The 20,307-nt window shown below is 43.4% G+C and overlaps 1 protein-coding gene across 1 annotated transcript; it reads right to left on the reverse strand.

Moving 5' to 3' along the window:
- Positions 1–16,379: 16,379 nt before the first annotated feature.
- On the reverse strand, positions 16,380–19,949 carry LOC134212281 (ribonucleoside-diphosphate reductase large subunit). Its single transcript, XM_062689992.1, has 5 exons — positions 19,737–19,949; positions 19,570–19,658; positions 19,303–19,480; positions 17,257–18,875; positions 16,380–17,183 (listed from the first exon to the last, which is right to left on the reverse strand). Exons 1-5 carry the CDS (start codon positions 19,774–19,776, stop codon positions 16,578–16,580), a joined length of 2,532 nt encoding a protein of 843 aa, XP_062545976.1. The 5' UTR covers positions 19,777–19,949; the 3' UTR covers positions 16,380–16,577.
- Positions 19,950–20,307: the final 358 nt, after the last annotated feature.

The following is a 20,307-nucleotide window of genomic DNA, read 5'->3' on the forward strand; positions in this document are numbered from 1 at the left end:
TCGCACTCAATTTGTCACTATTAATGATGTACGTAGTAGCTTCCAAAGGGTTGATATCGGAGTCCCCCAGGGAAGTAATATAGGAGCTTTATTATTTTTGATTTTCATCAATGACCTAGGAAACCTTAGACTCAAAGGAACTCCAAGACTATTCGCTGACGATACAGCGTTGTTTTATCCTCATTCTAATGTCCAGTCAATTATTGAAGACATTGAATATGATTTAGTGTGCCTGATTGAATACTTCAATGGGAATCAACTTTCTTTGAATATTTCGAAAACAAAATACATGCTTTTTCATTCACCACGGAAGAAAGTACCGCAACACTGCCATCCATTTGTTGATAATTTACATATTGAAAAAGTCTCAACATTTAAATATTTGGGACTTCACTTAGATTCTGGCCTTTCATGGGATATTCATATTCAACATGTAGCAAGTAAAGTTTCCAGATTATGTGGTCTTATGAAAAGGGTGCGAGGTTTCGTGCCCAACGATGCACTGCTAATATTTTATTATGCATGCATCCATTCAACACTTCAGTACTTAATCATTGTTTGGGGTCATGCCGCCAAATCAAAATTGAAAAAAATTCAAACGTTACAGAACAGATGTTTAAAAATAGTATTCAATCTGCCTTTACTATTTTCCACGTTTCTGCTTTACACTAGTTTACCTCATCGAGTTATTCCCATTGTGGGTCTACGTGACATCCAATCTATTTTATTTGTTCACAATTGTTTGTATAATCGTGAATTCCATCACATCCTTTCCAATAAGAGATGATTCCTTGCTCAGAAACACTTATGAACTATTGAGAAATAGTGCATCCACAAATTTAGGGTTATCGCGCATAACTATTTACGGTCCAAGAAAGTTCAATAAATTACCCATTAGCCTCACCTAAAAACAATTTTGAACAAAACGCAATTTAAAAGTAAACTTAAGAAGCATATGATGAGGAACGTGAATGAATATCTTCTCTAATAACGTCAACCATTTCAATTTGTATTGCTGTAGGTTTTTCTGGCTCCTGCTGGTTTTTCTCCTATAGCGTAGCTCAACTAGTTTTAAATTCAGTATAAATATTAATTTACTTGTAGCCACAAAACGTTATCACTATTGTATGTTGTAGTAACTTAGATTTAGTTTTCATTTGTAAATCCCTTCAAAGGAACATGGTTCCACTGGGATTTCATAAAGTTTAATTAGTTTTCGCTTAAATGTCTCCCGCGTTTTAGTTTTTTTTATTAGTTTGAGTCCACACGGGGCTCTCAATGCGACCTTTTTGGTGCGGGGTCAGTGGAGGGTCAAAAAAATAAAATTTCAACTCGTCTATACGGCTTCAAGCTGAATATGTGTGCTATACAAAATGATCAAGAACTTCTATTCAATGCTTTTACCAGCAAATCTGGCGAATCTATTCAGCTGTTTTTAACGTGTCTGCACAACTGCTTTACAGCATGTTACACAATTTTTTCTCAATCTTTACTAAACCATTTACTAATATAATTCGCTTCAATGGCGCTTATTCAGATTTTTTTAATCTGTTAAATAAGTTTTATACAGCCACTGAATTCAATTCGATTAAATATTATTTGAGAGGAGAGTAAATTTCGGAGTTTATTCAATGTTTTTTTTTGTGAAAACTCAAATATCAATTTTGTTGCTACCTAGATTCGAACTCCTGAGCTCCTGATTCAATGGCCGCTGCTCTGTCATCACCGTCACTTTGACATATGTAAATAACAAAGAAAATTATGGATGTGCTTCTTCGCATACCCTATAGGTAGTTTTACTAACGCTATTTTCAGATTAATGTTGTATAAACGTTAGAAAGAGGCCTACATGCTGCTTTTAGCACATAAGCTTAAAAATGATTCTTTCAGCATTATTTCAACCATTATTCAAACATTTATCAGCATGTTCTGTTGGCTAACTTTTATGCATCATCAATCGCTGAAATTGTATTTAGGCAACATTTTCTCGATCTGTATAGATGCTACTCTGCTGCTAATCGTTTAACAGTAGCCGTCAACAGAAATATCGCTTCTAAATAGCTTGTTTTTTTACGCTATCTGCTATCATTAATAACAGCGCTTTGTCAGTTGCTATAAGAGCAGGTGAATACCTTTGTAGCTGCATTACAGAAATCAATAGCTCATACACACACAGCTCCGGCAACAAAAATCAAATGTAAACATTTCGGCTTTGACATTCCATACTGATAAGCTATTAAAAGAAGCAGTATAAGGTTTACTCAAACGTTGTGTAATCTTCAAAGATACAGAAGTTACCTAAAAGCTTCGTTAGTTCATTTATAGCGCCAATGCGCTATATTGTTAGTGCTATAACAACAGCGAAAACGTTTTCATTATGAATGCTGCTCACCGTAATATGGGGAAGTTGCTAAAAAAGCAACTCAGTTACATTCATGAGCTCTTAACCGATAAGCTTTGTTGCTAATTCAGGCAGAGCTGTTTTATGACTATATAAAAGCTGCATAAACGATAAACGATGAAATACACTGTTGGCAATAAGTATAAAGACAGGCTTTCCATACAAAATGACTATGTTGGGAGGACAATATTTCGATTCTTAGAAATTCGATTGGGCTGTTTTTTTTTTGCCAGCATGCCAAAAATGACTTGAATTTTTATTCAATGAAAGTTACATTTATGCATATATTCTGCTCATACGCGTTCCTGTTGTAAATAATTATAAAAAAACAGGTCTGTTGTATGGAGCCCCATATAAAAAGTGGTGTCTTCATAATTATTTCCAGATTCGGAAGTCAAAATCAATAGAGATGTATACAATTCACTCAAAGATCGAAAGTTCTAGTGGAAAACAGGTGCCTAGTAAAATTTTAGCCAAATCGAATCGCTACGAGTCGAGATTTCGATTCTCAAACATGATGAAAATGTATGAAAAACATGCTTGTCTTTATACTTATTTCCGGCGGTATATCTTCGGCCCACTACCTAGCCGATAGATATTTGGGTAATAGTCAAGTTGAAGTTTAAGGGATCATTTGCGGAGGCTTTTCTTTTATTCAGCATTGGCTGCTTTTATTCAAATATTATAGAGCCAAAGGCTAGAAGTTGAAGCTTTTAGCACCAAAATTGTTAGTTGGGAATGTTATGCCGTTTTACAGCTCCTACCTCAGCCGAGGCAATCCTACTCCAGCGAATACCACTGCAGATCTCCCGTGCCTGAAACAAATTTTAAGTAATTTAGCAATCCTCCCTTTTCAAATTCTCCAGAATCCTACGGCAGATGCCATCTATCATCTCTACGTAAGAGGTACAGACAAACCGAGAGTGGATACAGCAAACAATAACACCAACTGGAAAGGTGTGTGGAGGAATATCGCCGACCGTAATCTATCACCCCAACAGCGTAGTGATTTATATATGTGGGTTAATCAGAAGATGCCACATCGACGGCTTATGTTTATCATGAGGCGGAAGGACGGAGAACAATGCATTCACTGTGGCATGCCCATTGAAACGCTTCAACACAATTTTTTTTGAATGCTCCAGAGTACGTGATGCGTACGGACTTCTACAACAAACTCTTCATACGTTGATTGGTGGTCAGCGCACGCTCCAGTATGCTGATCTTCTGCGACCTTCCCTTGATCGAATCACTACACCGACACGACGAAGAATTCTCAAAATTTTAATTGAATACATCACATTCATTGAGAAGTGCAATGGAGTAATTGATGTTAATGAACTAAATTTCAACTTAGGAGTCATAGTTTAACCAATTATGTAAATAATTTTTAACTAGACAAAACGACAAATAAACGTTAAATAAAAAAAATGGGACTGAGTTGGGCAGGCGTTTTAATCGGCAATGGACAGAAAAACTCAAGCCCTTTCATACAAATACTATTCCAAAGACATGATTTCCTATTTTTAACATTCCAACCCCATAAAACCGTGGCGAGCCTTGTCGCACGCTGGCTGTTCAATCCTGCCACCAAGCTCTGCCTGCTGGGTGTTAGTAGGCTCAGATGCCCTTTCCTGACTTGCGCTGATCTGGTTCAGAACACGTAAGTGTCAACCCTTGCATGGCCTCCTCATGCCGTAAGTCTGCCCACCTCGCTCGCTGCGCCGGATCGGACACCATTTTTGCAGTAATGCTGTCCGGGATTCTTGCAACATGCCCTGCCCATCGTACCATCCGGCTTTAGCTACCTTCTGAATACTGGATTCGCCGTAGAGCTGGGCGAGCACGTTTTTCATTCTTCGCCGCCACACACCGTCTTCTTGCATACCGCCAAAGATGGTCCTAAGCACCCGTCTTTCGAATACTCCGAGTGCTTGCAAGTCCTCCTCGAGCATTGTCCATGTTTCATGTCCGTAGAGGACAACCGGTATTATTAGCGTCTTGTACATGACACATTTGGTGCGGTGGCGAATCTTTTTTGACCGCAGTTTCTTCTGGAGCCCGTAGTAGGCCTGTTGCCGTGTTGCTTCACGTTTCAGGCGGGTGTACAGTTCTGCCACCTTTGCAAATGTTCGGCCGACAATGTCCATGTCATCCGAGAAACAAATAAATTGACTGGATCTGTTGAAAATCGTACCCCGGCTGTTACTCCCGGCTCTCCGCATGACACCTTCTAGCGCAATGTTGAACAACAGGCACGAAAGTCCATCACCTTGTCTTAGTCCCCGGCGCGATTCGAACGAACTGGAGTTTTCGCCCGAAATATTCACACAGTTTTGCACACCATCCATCGTTGTTTTGATCAGTCTGGTAATCTTTCCAGAGAAGCTGTTCTCGTTCATAATTTTCCATAGCCCTACGCGGTCTATACTGGTCGTATGCTGCCATGAAATCAACGAACAGATGGTGCGTTGGGACCTGGTATTCACGACATTTTTGAAGGATTTGCCGTACAGTAAAGATCTGGTCCGTTGTCGAGCGGCCGTCAACGAAGCCGGCTTGATAACTTCCCACGAACTCATTCACTAATGGTGACAGACGACGGAAGATGATCTGGGATATCACTTTGTAGGCGGCATTAAGGATCATGGTGATCGCTCGAAAGTTCTCACACTCCAACTTGTCGCCTTTCTTGTAGATGGGGCATATAACCCCTTCCTTCCACTCCTCCGGTAGCTGTTCATTTTCCCAGATTCTGACTATCAGTTTGTGCAGGCAAGTGGCTAGCTTTTCTGGGCCCATCTTGATGAGCTCAGCTCCGATACCATCCTTACCAGCTGCTTTATTGGTCTTTAGCTGTTGGATGGCATCCTTAACTTCCCTCAAGGTGGGGGCTGGTTGGCTTCCATCGTCTGCTGAACTGATGTAGTCATCTCCTCCGCTGCATTGACTTTCACTGCCTGTACTCTCAGCGCCATTCAATTGTTCCTCGTAGTGCTGCTTCCACCTTTCGATCACCGCACGTTCGTCGTCAAGATACTCCCATCATTATCCCTGCACATTTCGGCTCGCGGCACGAAGCCTTTGCGGGATGCGTTGAGCTTCTGATCGAACTTGCGTGTTTCTTGAGAACGGCACAGCTGTTCCATCTCCTCGCACTCCCCTTCTTCCAGGCGGCGTTTCTTCTCCTGAAAAAGGCGAGTCTGCTGTCTCCGTTTCCGTCTATAAGGTTCCACATTTTGCCGGGTTCCTTGCTGCAGCGCGACCGCCCGCACTGCTTTCTTCTTCTCCAGAATCTGTCTGCACTCTTCGTCGAACCAATCGTTCGGTCAATTTCGTCCCATATACCCGACGTTGTTCTCCGCTGCGTCGTTAATGGCTGCTTTGACTGTATTCCATCAGTCCTCAAGAGGGGCCCCATCGAGCTCACCCTCTACCGGCAACGCTGCCTGGAGATGCTACGCGTATGCAGTGGCGACATCAGGTTGCTTCAGTCGCTCTAGGTCGTACCGCGGCGGTCGTCGGTACCGAACATTGTTGATGGCGGATAGTTTTGGGCGCAGTTTAACCATCACCAGATAGTGGTCAGAGTCGATGTTAGCGCCACGATATGTCCTGACGTCGATAATGTCGGAGAAGTGCCGTCGTGGTTGATTTGTGATTCTGTCTGCAGTGGTGATCTCCAGGTGTACCGATACGGAAGGCTGTGTTGGAAGTAGGTGCTGCAAATGGCCATATTCTTGGAGGCGGCGAAATTAATTAGTCGTAGGTCGTTTTCGTTCGTCAGCCGGTGAGCGCTGAACTTCCCAATAGTCGGCCTAAACTCCTCCTTTTGGCCAACCTGAGCCTTCAAATCTCCTATGATGATTTTGACGTCGTGGCTTAAGCAGCTGACGTACTCACGTTCCAGCTGCGCGTAGAATGCGTCCTTATCATCATCAGTGCTTCCGAAGTGTGGGCTATGGGCGTTGATTATGCTGAAGTTGAAGAACCGGCCTTTGATCATCAACCTGCACATTCTTTCATTGATCGGCCATCCTCCTATCACGCGCCTTTGCATATCGCCCATCACTATGAAAGCTGTTCCCAGCTCGTGTGTTCTGCCTCAGCTCTGGTAGATGGTATGATTACCTCTAAGCGTGGACCATGGTGCACAGTTTCACTTAGAGTCCCTCGCTGGCACTCGGACGATGATCAGCTCAGAACAGACGCTGTTGTGAGCATTCCCTGTCAGCATACGGCCATAGTTCCCACCGGGGTTGGTTACCCGATCTTCCCTAAGGTTACCCGGCCAGCACCACGGGAAGGTAGGGATAGGAGTGACCGGGTAAGAGGCTAAGGACCGCGAGATGGGGTATATTTTATTCCTTCAAGTACGCGAAGTGCCAATGGAACGCTTTACCCAGCATTTGCCGTGCCATGCTGTAAGTCATGCAAAGATAACTATGGGACCATTAAAGGCAACTACTCCAGTAGGATTCGACGGCATCCACAAGGGGAGCCCAATTACAATGACTGAAGCAAAACCAATTCTTTTAACGATGCGTTAGGCATGGAGGTGGTAACCCCTTTGCCAAAGTGGGTTTGACAAATGCTGCAATTAGCAGCACCAGAGTCTCCCAAGTAGTGATGGGGTATAGACTATAGACACTATAGGTTCCATAGACGAGCTGAGGCGAAGGCGAGTGTAGCCAAACGAACTGTCAGTTAGTGTAGCCAAACGAGCATGACGTCACTATTGCAACCCCAGCAGCAGTGCGTATGACGTCAAATTCGCGTGGTACACTGTGAAAAACTGGAAAAACACACTTAATCGAAATAACCCAACCGTGCCTGCGCTCGTCTATGGAACCTATAGTGTCTATAGTATAGACCTATCAGCCGCACGCTTGGCGGGCCCCTACCCGGGATGCGGGTGGTCGCCAAGCAACTCGATAGTCGGAGAGCAGTGCGGTACAGCGATCGAAAAAACCTATGTATGGCTAAGAGGCGGTCCCTTTGGTACGCAGGTAGCCTACCTTAGGTTACCGGTCGCGGAAGCCAAAAGGTCACGGAGCGAGGGAAGTTGAAGAACGGCTGGTCAGTATGCCCAGTAAGCAAACTGCAATCGCCTTTAGTGGATAGGTGCTATCGGTGCTCAGAGTCGGGGCACAAGGGTCCTGACCGTAACAACCTATGTCATAATGCGCAGGAATGTGATATGGCACCGAAGTGCCTCATCTGCGTCAACAAAAAGCAAGCCTGTAACCACGTTATGGGTGGACCTCCGTGTCCCATCGAAGAGACAAACAAAAAGAAGCCGTGCGAGTAGCACTGCTGAATCTTAACCACTGTGCATCTGACCAGCAGCTGCTGTGGCAGTCGGTCTCGGAGTCGTACAGCGTCCCTGTCGATAACGGCAATTGGATGGCGGACGGGTCTTGGATGGCAGCTATTTGCACGACAGGACGGTATTCGGTCCAAGAGGTGGTACACTCCTCCGCTGAGGGTAACGCGAAAGCCAAGATCAACGGTGTGTTCTTCTATATGCTATTAGAACAGTTCAACCAGATGAACGACAGGCTTTCGTCCGGCCTAGTGGGTCGAAAACCGTTCGTCATAGCTGGAGATTTTAATGCTTGGGCAGTGGAGCGGGCAACCGCTGCACCAATCACAGGGGTCAAGCGTTACTTGAGGCGCTGGCGAAGCTCAACGCAGTCCTAGTCAATGATGGTTCCGCTGGCATGTTCAGATGAAACGGAGTCGAGTCATAGATTGACATATCGTTTGTCAGTCCTGTCCTGGCGCCAGACTTGGACTGGAGAGTGGATGAGGGTTAGACCGATAGTGATCATCTAGCAACTCGCTTCAAGATCAACTATGGCGTGCAACATCCGAGGTCCAGGATACCTGTCAGGTCCGTGGGCGGATGACCAATCACTTCGACAGCGAAGTTATCACTGTGGCCCTGAGACTGGAAGCCAACACTGAAAGGCTAAGCGGGAATGCGTTGGTAGCTGCCCCACCTCGTGCGTGCGACGCCACCATGTCAAGGAAAGCCCCACCGAGAAATGACAGACGCCCGGTATACTGGTGGAGTGCCGAGATTGCGGCTCTTCGATCAACCTACATCAAGGCTAGACGTCGAATACAACAACACTCTGTGCCCGCACCGAGGATGGAAGAGCGGACCACCATGAAGTGTTTCGAGCTGCGAAACTGGCCTTTAACAAGGCATAGATTATCGAAGTACTCTTCCCATCCCGAGCTACAAGTCCCTGACCTTCTGCACCGCAAGGCAATATGGGTGCTGCCAAAATGATGGATCCAGTGACGAACGAAGAGTTTCTCGTGGTGGCCAAATCCCTGGTAACGAATAAAGCTCCCGGGCCTAATAGAGATCCGAACCGCGCTCTCAAGACAGCAATCATAGCGAACCCGAACATGTCCAGGCTAGCTATGCAGAGATGCCTTGATGAGTGTAGATTCCCCGATAGATTGAAAAGGCGGAAATTGGTGTTGTTTCCAAAGGCCGGGAAGCCGCCGGGCGACCCATCGGCGTATAGACGTAAGCTTGAACAACGCGATCAACACGGTGACCGATTGGATTAGCACTAGAGACCTCGAGCTCGCTCAACATAAGACGGAGGTGGTTATCGTGAACAACCGCAAGTCGGTTCAACATGCAGTGATTCATGTGGTTGAAGTCGCGACCACATCAAAGCGAAGTTTAAAGCTGCATGGGGTCGTAATAGACGACCAACTGACCTTCAGCAGCCATGTCGACTATGCATGCATAAGGGTTTTGACTGCTGTTGCGGCATTATCGAGGATGATATCCAACAATTCCGATATGTGTGCCAGTCGACGTAGGCTACTGGCAGGCGTTGCCGAATCTATTCTTAGGTACGGTGGCTCGTCCTGGACCGCTTGATGTGTCTCAAAGTGATATCTGCCTACCGCACGATATCACACGATGCAGCCCGCGTGATTGCGAGCATGATGTCAGTCGGGCTGGTCATTCAGGTAGAGGAGGAGTATTTCGAGCTACGTGGCACCAGAGGAGCCCGCGAACGCATGGGAGTTACGTATGGACTGCACATGCCGAGGTAGGAGGGTCGTAGCGTAGAACTGTTGGTACCTATCCTGCCGTGAATCGCATATCTGTCCCATCTTTGCTGGGTTTCCTATTCGTATGGGACAAATATGCGATTCACGGCAGTATCGCTATCGACACCTCAAGGCATGGCAGAGGAGAGTAGAGTGAGCATCCAAGGTCTTCCAGTTGTCTGGGAGTTGAATTCATTTGATCTTCTTGGTCAACTACACCTGGCATCAAACTGATAGTAACCCAGCGAGTCCCTAAAGTCCTTGCACGCTGACACGCTGGGTTGCTATTAGTTTGATACAAGGTCTAGTTGACCTGGTAGATCAATTGAACTCAATTCTCGAACAATTTAGAGACCCTAGAACATCTTTGTTGGGTTTATTTGAATGGTAAGGCATTAACAAGGGCTCTAAGGACTTATATGGACAAGCTGGGTTGCTATCGGCTTGATGTCAGGCGTAGTTGACCTGGTAGATCAATTGAACTCAACACCCGGACAATTAGGAGACCTTAGAGCATCTGCGTTGAACTTATTTGAATAGTTAAGCTTTCATAAGAGCTCTAAGGACTTATATGAACACGTTGGGTTACTATCGCTCTGATGCCCGGCGCAGATGTCCTGGTACACACTTAAAATAAATCGCCGAATTTGGTAAAATTTTACCGAAATCTCAACAGCAGAACTGTTCGGTAAATAATTTAACTGATTTTCGGTGATTTTGACAGTTGAGCAATGGAAAAAATTACAAAAAATCTGTAAAATCAATTACCGAACAGTTCTGCTGTTGAGATTTCGGTAAAATTTACCGAATACGGTGAAATGAGTTAAGTGTGTAGACCAATTGAACTCAACTACTGGACAATTTGAAGACCCTAGAACATCAGCGTTAAACTTATTTGAATGCTGAAGCATTCACAAGAACTCTAGGGACTTATATGGTTACGCTTGATTGCTATCGGTTCGATGCCAGGCGTAGTTGACCTGGTAGATCAATTGAACACAACTACCGAACAATTTGGAGAACCTAGAACATCTGCGATGAACTTGGTTGAGTGGTTAAGCTCGATTGTATGAAATTTGTGCAAATAACGTAACAAGAACTATCATAAGATTGTGGTGAAGTTGCTCTAAATAAATGAAAATTTTATATGAACCTACAGTAATTCAACATGTCCATACAAGTTCCTAGAGCCCGTGCGAATGCTTCACCAGTCAAATAAGTCCAACGCAGATGTTCTAGGGTCTCCAAATTGTCCGGGAGTTCAGTTCAATTGCTCTACCAGGTCAACGTCTACGTACGGTATCAAACCGATAGCAACCCAGCGTGTTCATATAAGTCCTTAGAGCCCTCGGTGGCCCTCGTGAATGCTTCACCATTCAAACAAGTCCAATGCAGATGTTCTAGTGTCTGTAAATTGTTCGAGAGTTGAGTTCAATTGATCTACCAGGTCAACTACGCCTGTTATCAAACTGATAGCAACCCAGCTTGTCCATAATATATATTCCCCTTGATTTTAGTGAAAATTCTAAATAAAAACCTCTAAAACCCTCCGAGATATATGGTATACATGGTTTTCAAAGTTCGCCCTGGGCATATACGGGTAACCCAACAAACATTCACTAGTTTAACTAACATCAGTGTGATGATTCAGTTCAGCACTGTGTTGAATTATGTCTGTACTATTTCTTATCGCAACTTCTGTTCAGGCTTTGTTCACACAATTTTGGAGAAGTTATACAGCCACAACATCTCATTTTGAAAAACAACTTTATTACCTGATTCGTTAAACCTTTAATAAGCATTTTACTTAGCCTTAATTCAGCTACATGTAAATTCTTCGAAAATAATAACGCATTGAGAGTAACATCATCAAGATCTCCATTGAACGTATTGCAATTGCTATTTTCATATAATCATTTTAAAATTTTCCTAAATCGGGTCTCGAACTGCTGACATTTGATCATCCGCCGGTAACGTTGCCATCCGCGCCATCCTTGATTTGTAAGTTATGGCTTACTCAATGCAAAACATAAATAATCGTATGGCTGAATATGAATCATAATTTGACTCTTAATCAACAAGTCAATCTGTCAAACTACAGTTTGTTAATAACTGTACAAGATTTTTGTTTCAACCATTGTTCAGCCAGTCATAACCGTTGAACACTGGGAAAAATGTAAGAAAATAAGGCCAAAACGATAAAATAAAATTCGTCTCCAATGATGGGGTTTATGAAATTTTAATGAATTTATGTTCGACCTTGTTCGGATTTTCTGAATAATCGGTTGCGATATTATTCTGCCATCAATACCACACATGCAGCGAGTAAATATAATAAAAAAAATCTAATACATAGGAAATCTGTAACAGACAATAATATGGTCGTTTTTTTTTATGAATTTGTTTATGTTAGTTTCCGCACAACTTTACAACAACTGCATGAATTTTCTTCTTTGCACCAGCAATTTTGTTCATTATAATCTCCAACAGCTTTTTCCTAGATCACGAAACAATTATGCATTGCACCACGAATATAAAAATCCTGAGATGAATCTTGACAATGAATCCAACAATGTCTTGAAAATAAATTATCATTTTCCTATCCAAATATCATCAATTCAAGCCATCGCGATTTTATTTCAAACGGAAAAAGCATAAACTATTATGATGTTTTCTTCCACTGTGCGATAGATCCGGTAAAGGTGAAATCCAATGGTTAAGAAGGACAACGGTTAAGAAGGATTTCTAATGCTTGCTTATTAATCTACTATTCAAACTCAATTCGACCACCCTTTTAGAGCATCACATCATAGTCGAACAGAGAATTTTGAAAATCATTAGTTCAGCACATTGATAAACTTCCCCAATGTGCAGAAATGTGATAAAACTAAAACGTTAATTCGACCTCAAATAAAGGTGGTAAACAAATAAATATGCCAAGTCGAATATTAGTTGGATCAAATGCTGAGATGAAATCTGTCTAGCGAATTATTCAGCTATGAAGATTACAAATAAACAATAATTCAACTTAGATGCTTATTTGTAGCTTGTCGTTGTTTGTTGGGAATGTTTATTGATTCTTATGTCGAAGGCATTTCATGGATAAATCAGCAGAATTCGAATGAATTTCACTATTTTACAAGGATTATCGTGTAGGGTGGTCATCTTGCCCCACTTTCCCCTAATATTTTTTCACGAGAATATTCAGAAAACTTCCAATATGTTTATAGTTGAAACCCGGGAGGGATTTTAAATGATCTAGAGTTGCTTGGAATCCCCTAGCCCTTTTTTATTTGGGCCAATAGATTTCGTCAATAATCACTGAGCACGCTTTTCGTGTCATTATGGGTGATTTTTGGGCTGCAAAATGGTGGAAGGAGCGCCCAACAGAGCTCTGGTCCCCACAAGCCCCAATCTTACGCTTCCACGGGTCGTCCGATGACAAAAGACCGCCAGCTAAGGGTTGTGTACTTAGCTGGTAGTGCAGCCTGGGTACCTTCTGACATCAGCTAGAGTGAGAAGATACGCCTCGAGTGTCTGTTCACCAGGAGGTGCGGCTCAAACAGCGTCTGCCTGGTACCCAGCGGCTGATTAACGAAATGCTGTATCACGTCAGCTATACCTAAGGTGGCAGCCCCATCATCGCGATGTAGGTAACGCGACCCCGGTTAGGTAGCTTACTGAAGCCTCTCAAATACCACGAAAAATGGAGATAGACGAAAAAGAGAACGTTATTTTTGGCAACCGACCCGGCAACGAAATAAGGACTATGATTGGAAACTCGGTACCTGGAATGTCAGGACCCTAAATGAACCTGGACGAGTGAGCCTTCTGGCTCGTGAACTGCAGAAGGTTGGAGTGAGCGTGGCTGCTATTCAAGAAGTCCGATGGCCTAGATCCGGAGAACGTGAATTCCGAGCCGTGGACCCCACGACCAACACTGCATTCAAGTAGAACATCTATCACAGCGGCGGTGAAAAAGCAGAGCATGGAGTTGGTTTCGTAGTGATGGGCAAGCAGATGAAGCGAGTGATGCGGTGGAAACCCATTAGCGAACGAATGTGTGTGTTGAGGATACGGGGCAAATTCTTCAATTACAGCCTAATCAACGTTTACGCACCGACAAACGATAAATCCGACGACGAGAAGGACACGTTTTATGAATGTCTTGATAAAGTCTACGGCGAGTGCCCAAAACATGACGTGAAAAATGTTACCGAAGACGCTAACGCTCAGGTCGGTAGAGAGGACTTTTTCCGTCCCATAATCAGTAGGGAGAGCCTTCACACCGCTACCAATAACAACGGCCTACGGCTAGTAAATTTCGCTGCTGCAAGAGGGATGGCCATCAGTAGCACCTACATTACACGAAAGAACATCCGAAAGCACACCTGGAGACACCCAAATGGTGATACTTCTCGGATTAAAAATCCCGTTAGATTCGACTACACGCTTTTGAATACCAGCATAGAACGTCTGAGTCATGTCAAAGACTTGGGCGTAATTTTGGATTCCCAGCTGACGTACAAAATGCATATCTCATACGTTGTAGGTAAGGCTTCCAAAACCCTGGGCTTCATCTTTCGGATGGGTAAAGAATTTTCTGACATTTACTGTCTAAAGTCTTTGTATTGCTCACTGGTGCGGTCGATACTGGAGTATTGCTCCGCCATTTGGAATCCCAATTATACGAACGGTGCCGAACGAATTGAGTCCGTGCAACGACGCTTCCTACGATTTGCTCTGCGTAGACTACCGTGGAGAGATCCATTACGCCTGCCAAGTTATGAAAGCCGCTGTCGGCTTATCGATCTGGAGCCGCTAAGAGAACGCCGTAACACCGCTCGAGCTGTACTTGTTGCAGACGTTTTGCAAGGCCGAATAGATTGTAGTGACATTTTGGAACAGATTAATATTAACGTACAGCCGAGAACACTTCGCAATAACGCTATGTTAAGAATGCCATTCCGTCGGACTAACTACAGTATGAACGGTAGTATTGAAGGATTACAGCGTATATTCAACAGGGTTTCTACAATATTCGACTTCAACCTGCCTCGTCAGACGCTGCGTCGAAGATTCAAAGAATTTTTCACTTCGCAATAGATAGCTGTTTTAGTGTTTGTGTCCATTTTTTTAAGTTTTTGACGATATGTATACTTATATCTTTTTTTTATTACCATCATTAGGACATAAGTAGTCTGTTGATGTAGGCCTTAAATAAATTAATAAACATATATCAGATAGACCATGTTCTGGTGGATGGACGCCATTTCTCGGATGTTATCGATGTGCGGACATTCAGAGGTCCAAACATTGACTCTGATCACTACCTCGTTGTCAGTAAAATTCGATCACGGTTGTCAACTGTATCGAACGAAAGATCGCAGCGAACGATGCGTTACAATATCCAGCGATTGTCGGTGGAAGGAGTATCGGCTGAGTATCGCCAGAAGCTCGACGAACGGATAAGTGCAATCAACGTTAGCGACAACATCAACGATCTATGGGAGTCGATCCATGGAGCGTCGAGCACACCGGTACCATTATCACAAAATCGCATATGCTCCTGGGATTTGCAGACGATATCGATATTATCGGAATTGATCGCCGTTTCGTGGAAGAGGCTTTTTCTCTTTTTTTGGCACAGACCTGTTGGTCCATATATGGAAGAGGCTTTTGTGCCTTTTAAGAGGGAGAGAGCGAGGATTGGACTCACGATAAATACCAGCAAAACAAAGTACATGATCGCTGGCAATCAACGTGGGTTCATTAGTGGTCTTCTTCTTCATATTGGCATTACATCCCACACTGGGACAGAGCCGCCTCGCAGCTTAGTGTTCATTAAGCACTTCCACAGTTATTAACTGCGAGGTTTCTAAGCCAGGTTACCATTTTTGTATTCGTATATCATGAGGCTAGCACGATGATACTTTTATGCCCAGGGAAGTCGAGACAATTTCCAATCCGAAAATTGCCTAGACCGGCACTGGGAATCGAACCCAGCCACCCTCAGCATGGTCTTGCTTTGTAGCTGCGCGTCTTACCGCACGGCTAAGGAGGGGTTCATGAGTGGTGGTGGTAGCGAAATGGTGCTGGATGGTGAAAAATTTGAAGTGGTAGAAGAATTTGTGTATCTTGGAACATTAGTGACGTGTGATAATGATGTTACCCGCGAGGTAAAAAGGCGTATTGCAGCTGCAAATAGGGCTTATTACGGACTTCGTAACCAGCTCAAGTCCCGTAGTCTGCAAACAAAAACAAAACTGTATACTACTCTGATTCTTCCGGTGGCTTTGCTTTATACGGCCATGATACATGGACGTTAAAAAGGAGGCTGATCGGAGAGCTCTCGGAGTGTTTGAGCGTAAGGTGCTGCGGACAATACTCGGCGGTAAACAAGAGAACGGTATCTGGCGGCGTCGCATGAATCACGAATTGTACTAGGTATATAAAGGGCTGGATATTTGGGTTTATTCTACGAGTGGAGTGACGTGAGATTGCTCGAATGATGTGAGAAGAGTCGTATAGCCAAATTTGAATAACATAGTCACCTCACGTGAGAATTGCTAAAATCGACTCACCTCACGTCACTCGACTCGTAGAATAAGCCCAATTGTCAAGCTTATACAACACGGCAGACTATGGTGGGCTGGTCACGTTGTTCGTATGCCGGAAGAACGTCAAGCGAAGATAATATTTAGTAGAGAACCCGGAAGAGGCCGCAGGCTTCGTGGAAGGCCGCGTAAACGATGGCTTTTTGCAGTTGAAGAGGACCTGAGGGCGCTCAATGTTCAGGGCGACTGGAAGCGATTGGCCCAGGATCGAGTCCAGTGGAGAAGGATACTCCATTCGGTGTAGGTTCATCGAAGAACTGTAGCCCATTAAGTATCAAGTATCAAGTATGGGTGATTTTATTATTAAACTTAAACCTAACACAAAACAAAATACATACATTGGTAGTGAAAGTTGTAAAAAAAATCTGAATGAAATAATGATATAATCCGATGAACTTAACTAGAGTTTATACATTAAGTAAACTTTATGGAGCCAATAAGTAAGACTTCTTGTGTTATGTGTTTTAGGATTATGATCCACACATCATGCAATCATCCTTGTTTTCAAGAGAACAAACCATCTCTGCCATCCTTCTGTTGCGTTCTGCATTGGAACCGTTCAACTGTTGCTGGGAGCTGTCGGCTCCCTTGACAGGAGACGCTGCGCCGTTCGCTGTACCATTCATTTTACTAGGAGTGCTGGTGTCGCCGTTCATCTTCGAGGGAGATGCACCAACCGAGCTACTGGTGTTTAGACGATTCGACTGATTTAACCGGGTCTTGTCAACGGTGAACTGGATAGCATTGACCGCCGGCTTTGTGCGCAAGTAGTACATTCCCGTCTTCAATCCCATCTTCCAGCCGTAGAAGTGGATCGACGTCAGCTTGCCATAGTTGGGTTCTGCAACGTGAATGTTGAACGATTGGGACTGGTCGATGAAGGCACCACGATCCGCAGCCATTTTGATGCAGCTTTTGACAGAAATTTCCCACACAGTTTTATAGAGATCCCGGATTTGCTGGGGAATTTCTTCGATATTCTGAATCGACCCATTGTTAGCGATAATCCTGTTTTTCATATCGTCATCCCACAAGTCCAGCTCGGTGAGATCTTTTAACAAATGATGATTGACAATCTGAAATTAATAATGTTTAAAAAATCGTATGAATAATCAATTGTAATAATACATGTAGGAAATATGATGTTACCTGGAATTCGCCTGATAGAACTCTCCGATTGTAAACGTTGGAAGTGTATGGCTCGAACGATTCGTTGTTTCCAAGGATTTGTGCAGTTGACGCCGTAGGCATGGGCGCAAGAAGCAATGAGTTGCGAACTCCATGTTTGCTAATCTTTTCCTTCAGTGCAGTCCAGTCCCACATATCAGTAGGCTCTTTATTCCACATATCGTACTGCAAGATACCCTTCTCCACCGGGCATCCCGGATACGTTTCGTATGTTCCGTGCTGTTCTGCCAACTCACAACTTGCTTCCAATGCGCCGTAATAAATCGTTTCGAAAATTTGTTGATTCAGCTTCTGTGCTTCTTCGCTATCGTACGGATAGCGCATCAAAATGAATGCGTCGGCCATTCCCTGGACACCAATTCCGATCGGGCGATGACGCATGTTTGATCGCTGCGCTTCCGGCACTGGGTAGTAATTAATGTCAATAATTTTGTTAAGATTTCTTGTGACAGTCTTGGAAACTTCTTTGAGCTTTTCGAAGTCGTACGTTTTGTCTGGTTTCACGAACATATTCAACGCGATCGACGCCAGATTGCAAACGGCTATCTCATCTTTGGACGAATATTCGACAATTTCGGTGCACAGGTTTGAACACTTAATGGTACCGATGTTCTGTTGATTACTTTTCCTGTTGCAAGCATCTTTATATAGCATATAAGGAACACCAGTTTCAACCTGAGACTCAATGATAGCAAACCACAAATCTTGAGCCTTGACCTTACGAATAAACCTGCCTTCTGCTTCATACGACGTGTAAAGCTTTTCGAACTCCTCGCCCCAAGTATCAGCTAATCCGGGACACTCATGGGGACACATCAAACACCAGTCTTCATTTGCTTCCACTCGCTTCATGAACAAATCCGGAATCCACAGTGCGTAGAACATATCTCTCGCTCTGACGTCCTCCGCGCCAGTGTTCTTTTTCAAATCCAAGAACTCGAAAACATCTCCGTGCCATGGTTCCAGGTAAATGGCAAACGCACCTGGCCTCTTGTTGCCTCCCTGATCCACGTATTTGGCAGTTGTATTGTACACCCTCAGCATAGGAATCAAACCGTTGGATATTCCATTCGTACCAGCAATGTAGGTTCCTTTGGCTCGGATACAATGGACATTCACACCAATACCACCAGCTGACTTCGAAATTAATGCGCACTGCTTCAGTGTATCGTAGATGCCCTCAATACTGTCGTCGCTCATGGTCAGCAGGAAGCAGGACGACAATTGCGGTCTGCAAGTAGCCGCCGCGAACATGGTTGGTGAAGCGTGAGTGAAATACCTTTCTGACAGTAAATTGTACGTTTCAATTGCAGCGTCGATGTCTTCGCCATGGATTCCGATGGCTACGCGCATCAGCATGTGCTGCGGCCGTTCCACAATTTTACCCTTAATTTTGAGTAGATATGATCGTTCCAGTGTCTTGAACCCAAAGTAGTTGTATCCAAAGTCCCGATCGTAGATTATGGCCGAGTTCAACCGATCCGCGTTGTCCGTGATGATCTTGTAGTGCAACTCCGAGATCATCGGTGTACGCTTTTTCAGATACTCGTTCTCCATCATGAACAGGTCGTGCATAACTTCTGCAAATATTAAGAAAACAAAGATTTGTAAAATTTCAATATCTAACACTGTGAAATTTAATTCAATTTATTAATGACAAAATAAATAAATAAAATTACAAAACGACTGAACAACTTCTGTCGAGCTTCATATTCAGTGCCTCATAAAACACGATTTGTTTTGGATTATTCATATCAAGAATTTATTATAAGGAATGCTCATTCGATAATAGAAGAGTCAATTTCATTATCTAAACATCCAACTGTAGCCATAACATGAACGATCATGAATGTGAATCGACATCAGTCGTAGCAACGCATGGCACTTGTATAAAAGATTGCATACAAATATGATATGCAGGTGTTGTTTGCATCGTCAGTCCTATAAGGAGTAACGAACTTAATGTCCGAATTCATTCCTAGAACTTCCTGAAACAGCCGTACTTACCGGAGAAGTGCTTCTTGGTCTCCTTGTGCAAATTAGACACGGCCAAACGTGCAGCCAGAATAGCATAATCCGCGTGTTCTGTAGTCATAGTGGCTGCCGTTTCCGCAGCGAGATTGTCCAATTCCTGAGTCGTCACACCTGAGTAAAGCCCATTAATTACCTTCAAGGTAATCGCAACCTGTGGCAAATATATTTGAAAGTTATTATATACTGATTAGCAAAATGCCAAGCTCAAAGAAACTAATTTTAAAAGGTTTTCCCACTTACCGGGTCGACAAAATCCATGTTTAGCCCATAGCAAAGTTTCTGAATCCGGGATGTGATTTTGTCAAGGTGCACTTCTTCCTTGCGACCATCTGACAACGAAAAACAGGAGTCAAAAAGCAAATTCACAGGAATACCCAAATCCGGTAGGGTATCCGGCGGCTACTTACCTCGCTTGAAGACGTACATCTTGTTCGATTTGTGAACCATTTTTGTGGTTTAAAGGAAAATCTCTTGCCTTGACCAGAGATGGGAGACAATTGCCAACAAAAAGAATACTTAAATCAATGCACTATTTGACGGCTTTATAAAAGAAATAGTTACGAATACGGATTAAATACGTCTAAACTCTTGAACCAACTGCAAACGAATGAGGTAAACGATGCAAGTTTTCCCGCAATTTTTATTATTTGACATTTCGAGCTGACAGATGGAACGATGGGAAATGGAACATCACGGTGCGTTTAGTAGACGTAAAGAAAAACCATATAGGCAGGCCCCGAATAGAAATGAACCATTCATCGAATCGGTATTATTCAATCCTATTCATGGAATGATAATTCTTCAACCCGCATACAAATTTACCGTTCTTCGAACAGTTACAAATATATCATGGACATAGTTGATATCGTTACCCATTAACATTAAGTTCTTCGAACAATACATATGTATGGTAAAACAATTATCTCAAACTTATTAAATGTTCTCAATATTTTATTTATTTATAATCTGTTGATGTAC

This window comes from Armigeres subalbatus, chromosome 2 (genome assembly GCF_024139115.2).
Source record: "Armigeres subalbatus isolate Guangzhou_Male chromosome 2, GZ_Asu_2, whole genome shotgun sequence".
Lineage (NCBI taxonomy): Eukaryota > Metazoa > Arthropoda > Insecta > Diptera > Culicidae > Armigeres > Armigeres subalbatus.

What these genes read in the sequence shown, in the direction of transcription:
- LOC134212281 (XM_062689992.1), bottom strand. Translation starts at nt 19,776, where the DNA reads ATGGTTCACAAATCGAACAAGATGTACGTCTTCAAGCGAG. An exon ending in GATGTACGTCTTCAAGCGAG is followed by an intron (nt 19,659 to 19,736) that starts GTAAGTAGCCGC and finishes TTTCGTTGTCAG; the next exon opens with ATGGTCGCAAGGAAGAAGTG. An exon ending in GACCAAGAAGCACTTCTCCG is followed by an intron (nt 18,876 to 19,302) that starts GTAAGTACGGCT and finishes TAATATTTGCAG; the next exon opens with AAGTTATGCACGACCTGTTC.